The 9,249-nt window shown below is 48.6% G+C and overlaps 1 protein-coding gene across 1 annotated transcript; it reads right to left on the bottom strand.

Annotated features, from left to right (window-relative positions):
- Positions 1 to 455: 455 nt before the first annotated feature.
- Positions 456 to 6,439, bottom strand: LOC133341438 (suppressor of cytokine signaling 5-like). Its single transcript, XM_061550075.1, has 2 exons — positions 6,261 to 6,439; positions 456 to 5,035 (listed from the first exon to the last, which is right to left on the bottom strand). The coding sequence occupies exon 2, from the start codon at positions 5,014 to 5,016 to the stop codon at positions 3,157 to 3,159; it is 1,860 nt and encodes a 619-aa protein (XP_061406059.1). The 5' UTR covers positions 5,017 to 5,035; positions 6,261 to 6,439; the 3' UTR covers positions 456 to 3,156.
- Positions 6,440 to 9,249: the final 2,810 nt, after the last annotated feature.

The following is a 9,249-nucleotide window of genomic DNA, read 5'->3' as shown; positions in this document are numbered from 1 at the left end:
ATTCGATAAATGTTCAACAGCACATGGCGCTGTGATTGTACACAAAACCTTAAGTGCATTGCTCACTCTAAGCAGTTGAAAATATCCAACATCAATTTGGGGAGCGGGATGGATGGTAGAGCATTGCGCTATGAACCCCAAAATATTATCTTTATTTCCAGCCACGGTTAGCTATATTGGCGAGTGATATATGAACTGGTCCTTGACACCCTTCACTAGCCCGTACTGACCAGCATGAAGTATGGTCAAACAACCCCTGACCGAAAATACGTGGGGTGGTATTTATTCATCCAGAAAAGGACTGATAGACATTCAACATAAATTTGGCACACGCACGAGGTTTCGAACACCCGATACAGACCATAATCGCCAAATAGTTAAGTGCGACAAGATATTGCTCGCCCGTCACAGTATACGCGTAAAAATGCACGCAAACATCACCCACAAGGTAAGTGAATTATTTTTTATTCTCAGTAACATGAATGGTTGACACTGCAGCTAACATGTTATGTATTGATCAAACAAATTAGAAGAATAATTTCTCTCGATATAACATTGAAATATGCTCCGGTGCAGATGGCATTTCCTGTCTATAGGAACTATGCTACTTTAGTCGCCACTCTTATAATAATCAGCCATTTCGATAACGTCGCAGTGGCATACCAGCCTGTTGAAAGGTCACATCGCAAGGCACAGTACCGTTGAACTCACAGCTTCCTTTTGAATCTCCTTGCACTCACCCCACGTCAGCAACACACACATCACAGCCACCAAGAGAGGCAAGATTAGCACCAGTGTAAGAAATTATTTTTTGACTGGAAGTGCACATTTTAGTTGTTAAACCTGTGGCATTAAAGCAAAGGGTTTTTGGGTTAGACCGTAATCCCTTCATATTGCAGCACAGCTTCCAACCTGAAACCATCATCGTCGTCATCATCATCATCATCGTCGTCCGAGCGATGCCCATTACGGGGGGGGGGGGGGGGACTCGTTTTTAATGCCACGTTCACCTACTCCGGTGACAACTCGCCACCGCCCGTCACTGCGCCACCGGGCACAGCAACCAAAAGCGTTCCAAACGCCGCTGTGAAAAACAGCGAAGGCTCGCCGCCTTCTACTTATACAGAAAAGGGGAGATGCATTCGATAGAGAATGGCTGTTTGCAGTAATATATGGCTTTGTGTGAAGCCAAAGTAAGAGCTGCTGTTTTACCCCAGAGTACAGGAAACACCATCGACACATTGAAAGTGTTTCTGCATAACTTTGTCGCACAGCATATACAAGCTACACTGAATGAAAAACTGCCGATCGGGTTTTTTTTCTCCTCTTGTTGCATATATTTTCAGAAATGTTGCAAATAAAAGGGAAGAAAAGCGGCTGCCTATTTTGTCAAAACAGCACAAATAGCATTCTGCGATGATGAATGGAATAACCTACGTCTCAATAAAGGTTTTTTTACGTAAAAGCTATATACCATTTACTCTATGATCCTTTAGTGCGAGATTTTTTTCTTCTTCTAAGTTATCTATTTAGCACCATTATATGTAATAATACAAGAAATATACACAAGCAGGGGGTGCCTTTTTTGATGCATGAAAAGATTACAATGAAAGGACAGGAAATCAGTTATGGTGATACATGTTTAAGCTCCGTTAACGAGCAAAAAACAAAACAATTACAATTTAAATTGGCTCGTTTTACAGCCAATCCTGCCCGGTCGGCAGTCTAAATCCACGTAACCGCAAAAAAAATAATGTCATCCCCGATTTCCAAACGAAAAATAAACTTTGTTTATCAACATTCGATACTGCAGAAATAATACATTACTGCATTAAGCAACATTTTTTTTCCGTAACGTACTTAGAGAATCATTGTAGTGCCTCTGAACTTCTAAGCACATGACCGAGAGTGCAAAGAGAAAAAAAGAAAAACAATTCCCAGCGACGACTTCAGCCAAAGTCATTTCAAAGCAAAACCGGCAGTGTTGGTCAACAAACCTGTGCACAATTGTGTGTACGCCAGACTTGTTGAAGCAAATACAAATTCGAACGCGCTAGGTTTCATAAACTTGTGCGCCAGAAAAAAAAATGATTGGCTCTTTCAGACCTACGGACGGGCGTAAACCGGCACTTGACCAAACATAGTGAACTCGACAAAAAGCCATTCACATCAAGATGCATGCAAGTGATGCATTCAGCGGCAGCAGCTACTAAATATTAGTCAAGCAATTAACGTCTTCTCTTTTTTTGTTGTAATATATATCCTACAATTTTTTTTTAAGTTCAATTTTTGTATTAAAAAATAATTTGATATAAACATATTGGCTTACATAGCAACGAAGCACTATGCAACAACAAAAAAAGAACTAAAAAGTAAAATACATCTTGAGGTAGGAATTTACACAAATAAATGCATTAATGTACCTTTGAAAAGGCGGTGGCAGCAATCACAGCAAGAGCACAAAGCAAACTAAATGTGTCATACCTAGCGTTAAACCACGACTCTCTTTGGAGGCATGCAGCCAATCACATGCTAGTATTCCTGACCACGTGGATTTTTATTTATTTATTTTTCTTCCAAAATTCACCGCCGCTTCCCCCCCCCCATATAAAATTGACGAACGGCGTCATCGGTTTCTCGGTGACGGCGCGCCCTATGATTTATCGCTGAGAGCCGAATGATCGTTCATACTTGTTGTACACAAATGGTTGCACACAGCCCATCCAACGCTCCCCGGTTTAAGCTCAAGTGAAATGGACAGCCTGTATGGTGAAGTGCTCGTTCATGCCCTTTTCCATGGACAGCTGTAAACAATATAGCTTTTTTTTTAAAAATGCATAAGCTGGCATGCCCAGATAACCTCTCGTACTCGAACTGAAGCAAACATTCAGTTTTGATGCATTTTCTTTTCTTTTTTTGTACTGCAAACCTGCCGAGTGTCAACTTGGCGACCAACCAACAAACGTACATATTACATACATACACACTGTGCAAAAGCTCCCCAACTAGAGAAGGGGCGGGGTTGGGGGGAAAGAGGGGAATAGAATGGGAGAAAGAGTGGGTGTGGGGAGAGAAAGAAAACTCAAACGAAAATTAAATCACCAACGACGTCGCCAATAAAATAAAAAAAACGAGCGAGAACGATCGCGCGACGGGCTACTTGAGCCAACCACGCGGCGCGTCGAGCCGCCGCACGCGAACCTTCTGCTTGTAGTGATATTCGCGCAGGTACTCCTTGAGCGCCTGCGGAATGGGCAGCGCCTCCGTGCTGTCGTACGTGACGCGGCTGCAGATGACCGCGCGGCACAGGCGCTGCAGCCCAAAGGGGAAAGTCCTGGGTAGCGACGTCGCGAGCAGCGGCTCGAAGAACATACACGCGCTCGGGTCCTTGTAGTGGCGCAGCAGCGTGGTGACGGCCGGCGCGTAGAACACGCACGGGTCGTGCGCGTCGAAGCTGAAGTTGTGGTTCCACTGCTCGACGCGTGCGTGCAGCGAGCGGCCGTAGCGCCGGAAGCTCACCGAGAAGAGGTAGTCCTCCTGGGCCGAATCGCGCAGCAGGAAGGTGCCCTCGGGACGGTTCTCCAGCAGCGCCTCAGCCTGGTAGCGATCCATGACGCCCCAGTAGAACGAGCTGTTTGTAATCTCCACCAGGTCCGGCACCAAGCAGTGGATGTAGTCGATCTGCGTGTGCACGCGCTTTGAGGCGGCGGCCATCGCGCCCGGCTGGTACAGGAGCTGGCCCAGGCCGCCGATGCCACTCGGCACCACCGAGGGCGGCTCCTCCTTGGTCCGGTTTCGCCGGGGATGAAGACACAGCGCCGTGTTCTCCTCGTCCTCTGAGAGGCACTCCCCGGTGGGCCTTGGCTGAGTTCCAGACGCCCCCACCACCGCCACCGCTGCGGCCACCGCGGTTCCCCTGGCGTCGCCCACAAGCTCGCTCATCCCCGGAGCCAGCTTGGGGCCCAGCTTGTAGAGTGCATTGACACGACTGCTGGCCTCGAACGTGTGGATCTGGGCATCTGGCGGTGGGTCCACACCCTCCTCGATGCTCAGCCGCCTCCGCTCCCTCAGCAGGTCCTCCTCGTCCTCCGGTGAGTCAAAACTGCCTGGCAGGAAGAGGCTCTGCGAGCGGCCGACTGGCGCCGTGTGCTGCTTGATTAAGTGCCACTTGCGTGCCAGTTCCGTGCCGGCCGGGAATGGGCAGCGGTCGAGCATGAGCTCCGAGAGGTGGATCTTTCGTTTGTTGGAGAAAGGCCCGCTCGTCCCCGCGGAGCCCTGCAGTCGGGACGGCGATGTCGAGAGCAACGGCGGCGATGCAGGTCCCGCGGTAGCAAGCCTCTTGCTCTGCTGCGGCGCTCGCACGGGGAAGCAGTGGCCCATGGTGTCCTTGAGCCGCTCACGGAAAGAGCGATTGTGCATGGTGCGCTGCTGCTGCGCCAGGGTGTGCTCCGTGCACGGCGCATGTTGGTCGTCATCTGAACCCACGTCGCCCAAAGAGGTCACGGCGCTGCCGTGACGCCGCTCACGCAGGCTTTTTGTCGAGCCTTCCCGATCGGCAGAGGCAGAGTCGTCTGACCTCCGGCATGCGTTGCGCTTCTTCTTGCCAGCCCATGGCGCGAAGCGAAAGTACGAGTCCACGAGTGCGCTCACGCCAGCGGCTTTAGTCTTTGGCTTGGCCCCCAGCTCTTCAGGGCTTTTAGAAACGAATTCCAAATCTGTCTCGACCTCTGCGTATGGGCGAATGGCGTCGTGGTCGATTTCATCAGCGTCCGTACAAACTTCTATTACCTGGGAGCCAGAGGAGGATGGGAATTCCCTGTGGGTCCCATCATTGTCATTCCCGCCTTTGTCCAAATGCGGAGCTAATTCCGACACGGTTAGCTGGTGGCTGCCTTGCTCGTCTGTGTCTCTGGGGTCGGAAGAATCACCGTCAAATGGCATGGCCCGCTCCTCCTCTGCAGATATAGCTTGACATGGCGATTTCAAGTCATCCAATGTTTCCTCAACCTTATCCATGGGTGTGAGTCAAGCGTACCTGAGAACGCCGCAGACATTACAATACTGGTCAAAATAACATAAGGCTTAGATTTTACATGCAATTACAAACATTTCGTAAAGTGCCTTAACGAATTTAAAGGTTGGTGCAATGTTAGAAGAAATGTTAATCGCACGTGATATGTACGATCCTCAACTTTATTTTGAACTGGCCACGTATCACACGTGGCTAATTTAAGTTATTAAACAGACCACCTTGAGCACGTGGTTAATTTCGAATTATTACTGTTTTAAGATCCGCTGGACCAGTAGACGGGGAGGAATTTGCGATCAAGTGGCCAGTGGCAAAACACCTCCAGCGATTTATTTTTTGTTCCCTCAACTTATACACTCTCAAATAACAAAACCATCTTAGTGTTTTATCCAAACGGGCCATTGAAAATAAGAACTGGAAAACAAACTGAAAGCCTCTACAAATACCGAACTTACCCAGTAAAACTACTTTTTTTGTCAAGTAAATTTCTCTTAGATTTCAGCCGGGCAAAGTATGTGATGAACTTTTGAACCTAAAAACTTTTTTTTAAAGATTCCTCGAGAGGCTACACATCCCACGCCTCCACCAAACTCTCGCTATATACAATTACGACGATTATTATATTCTTATTTACATGTACCGTGGCAAGGATGGGGTGAGCGATTGGGCTTGCCGTCACTTGCCTCAAAGAGCCGTAGCGACTTCCACTGAACCTACAACACCCCCGGCAGCCTCGCTCGGAGTTACCTGCGGGGGGACTTCGCTTAACTTTTAGAGCAGCGAAAAGGGGGGCCCGAACACAGGCGGTAGTGATCTCTGGGGGGCCAGGCACGCAGATCTGGCCAAGTGTCAAATTGGGCTGCCGCTCCCCGCTAACCCGGAGAAGCAGTGAAGTGTGGGGGGTGGTGGTGGGGGGTAGATCTGAACCATGTTGCGTCGTCCAATAACAGCAACAGCAGCAGCCTTCAACATCTCTAAAAACCCCAAAGCAATAACCGCATCGCCAGAAAAATGTTTTTAAAAACCACCTCGATAACAAAAAAAATCGAAACAAAAAAATGCATCGCGGCCTTGCACGGCGAAAGCCTCGGTCTGGCCTGAGCAACGGTACCGAGCGAGGCGCGCAGTGGCCCGCAGAGCGCAGGCGGCCACCACCCCCCCTCCCCCTCATCCCTCTCCCCACACTCGATGTCGGTTACGCATCACGGTGGCGACGGCGACTTGCGCTCACCTCGCCTCGTCCGCGACGGCCCTCGTCGTCGTCGTCGTGGCCCTCGCCTTATTCGCGTTTTTCCGAGGCGCCGATGCCGTGACCGCGAGGTGCAGGGGTGGGGAAGAACGGAAGGCGCCCGACGGGGAAGAGGGGGGGGGAGGGAAAAGCGAAATGGCGCTCAGACAATGGCAGCGGCGGGCGACGCGGCGATCACATTTCCCACTGCACACGCGCGCGCGGCGCACAGAGCAACCCCCCCGCCCCCTCCTTCTCTACCAGCCCCCTTCCACCGCGTGACCGCGCGCTGGGCCAATCGCGTGCGGGAACTGCGAGTTGGGGGGGGGGCACGCGCTCGCCTATCCGCAGTGGGAAATAAAAAGGCGGGGCTGTCGTTGTCTCTAAAGCGGAACGAGGTGACGTCACACCGTCGGGGGGCGGGGCTTTGTCTCGCGTGGTGGTGGACCATGGCTAGATGATGATGATGGTCGGTGGTGGTGTTGGTCGGTGGTGATTTGCTGCGGACAAACGAAGGAGCAAACGATAAGGGGTTCAGTTCGAAGTGATTCAGCTGTTTGATTGCTTTGTCCGAGACTTGGCGAATTTGAGATGCACCCTCCTCCCCCCCCACCTCAACCACCCAACCCCACTCGAACACCCACTTCAAGCGCCCACCTACTCACCCAGCCACCCCGCTCACCCATCTATACACCCCACCCATCCACTCACTTAACCAATACCATTCGTCACTAAGTGACGGTGACGTCACAACGGCGCCTGTGCCAGGCTGGGTGCACTTTGAGGCCATGTCAAGTGTCGAAGGCTCGCTGGCAGGAGGTCTCCAGGTGCCATGGGTTGGCTGACTGAGATGACTGGTAGATGCACCAGCTGTACCCCCGACTGTGCCAACTTAACCATCACTCACAAACTCACTCAAAAATGTACATTTGGGGCAGTGCAAAGATTGCACGGTCAATTTTGTTCGTAATTGCAGTCGCTCACAGTAGAGAGAAGGGTATTTTATTTTTCACTTGTGAATTCGATATCCGCATCTTGTGCACAAGTGGAAATAAAAGACTAGACTCACGAAATGTCAACTAAGATTAATCCTGGTCCCTTGAGTTATATCTAAATGCATCAAGCACTTGCACACACGGGTTTTACTTAAGCGCTCCATCTCCACACTGGTCGCGCTATTAATTTGGAGGGAGATATTGGCACGGTAAATAAATTACTATTACTTAATTGAGTTCTCACCTGGCTAAACAAAATATACACTTGATGCTAGTCATGTTACGTATATATATATCAATTGATACACAGGTTCCAGGACACAATTGCAAACGAGAAGTTCGGTCGAGTGACGTTCTCATTTGACAAAAAGTTTTCATTGTTATGTGATGCTAAATTGTATTAGAAAAAAAGTTTTTTTTTTCTGGCTGGATTCCTGGCTGGCTGGCACACAAGTCTGCCACAGTGGCGAGATATTAACTACCATGACATGTACAAGAGGTTGTGGGTTCGATCCCAGCCATGATGCATGTATATTAAGAGTTTGTATGTTTGCATGTTCTTTCTGTAGTCGTGTGGATTTTTCTGCGGGTCCTCTGGTTTTTCCCTCCACATTTAGAAACATGCGTTTCGAGTATGTCTGCTTACATTTCCACATGATAATCCACTTGGTTAAGCTATCATTTGTGGCCAGGTCGCTTATGAAAAAGAGTTTTAAAAAAATCTCAGTGGGCCTTACCTGGTAAAATAACAAAAAGTTAATAAATAGTAATAATAGTTATTTAAGATAAAAGTGTTACTGGCTGGCTGACAAGGAGGAGTGGAGGGACGGTCGGTACCGTCCAACATACGTGCGGGTTACTCGTTGAAGCAAAACAACTCTCCCTTGTATTCAGAATGGTTTTATGTAGGTCGTGGGACGTTTAAATACATTGCCTGGTCATAGAATGTGAGGTGGCAATGCAGGCAGTACAGCAAGCGGGTATATGAACCATTTCAGCATTACCCCATCCTATGATGCTTGGTGAGGTTTCTCTGGGTACTCAAGTCAGGCTTCCTCCCGCAAGAATCGAAACTCTCACGAATGGAATTGGTCCAAACATCCCTATATTAATAGTACCCTTTTGATGATTGAGAATCATCATCAGCCATTGTATATCCATGCCGCCGACACCGCTCACAATCCTACGATGTACCGTAATTAATAATCCAGGACTAAGTTCCTGATTGCAAACCATATTTTTTTAAACATATTTATGTGGGCAATGGCGACTGTGAGGGCGGGCACAAGTCGGCGTGAGTAGGTTAAACGTTGAGTTTTATAAGGGTACCACGGGGTGACCAGCCCCTCCCCACCCAGCCCCACCCCTCACCCAGCCCCACCCTACCCTCACCTCCCAGCCCCACCCTCCCCTCTCCACCCAGCCCCGCCCCTCCCATTTTTGGATGCACGACGGACGGACACAATAATCCCCTGTGGGCTGGTGTAACCAGGTTCCTACCAGTATTACTAATCCACAAGGTCTAGCACATTACGTGAATGCCATTACTTTAGGATTAAGTTCCTGATTACAATTTTTTTTTTAGATATTTACGTGAGCAATGGTGCATTTTTTTACAAACCGGAATCGTCTGCTTGTTGAATTTGTTTACCGAAAATGTTTTTGGCAAGACACTTCGATTAAAAAAATCTACACATTTGTAAATATTGTTATCACTGATCTCTGCTTTTAAGAAGGGCGATTGCCTGAAGCGTCGCCTCTTATATATTGTTCCATTTATGGCAGTGTTATATCCAAATGTGAGTTTTTGTTAATTTTGCTGCTTGTACGCCACTGCCAACGCGGTATCACAAAAAAATGTGTTTGCTATTAATATTAGAATTACAAAATACATCTGAATGCGCATACAAGTTGTGGATTTTTTTCAAACAGGAAGCAACTGTCGTATGCGTTTAATTGACGCGATTTTGGTTTAACAAAACACAACAACTTTGATA

Source organism: Lethenteron reissneri, chromosome 11, assembly GCF_015708825.2.
Source record: "Lethenteron reissneri isolate LAM-NWPU_2019-01 chromosome 11, ASM1570882v1, whole genome shotgun sequence".
NCBI classification, from domain to species: domain Eukaryota; kingdom Metazoa; phylum Chordata; class Hyperoartia; order Petromyzontiformes; family Petromyzontidae; genus Lethenteron; species Lethenteron reissneri.
Note: the sequence above shows the minus strand (reverse complement) of the source record. Positions and strands in the feature narration are given on the sequence as shown.

Bases quoted from the DNA above. Each gene is read 5' to 3' on its own strand.
- LOC133341438 (XM_061550075.1), bottom strand. From the start codon at position 5,016: ATGGATAAGGTTGAGGAAACATTGGATGACTTGAAATCGCCATGTCAA.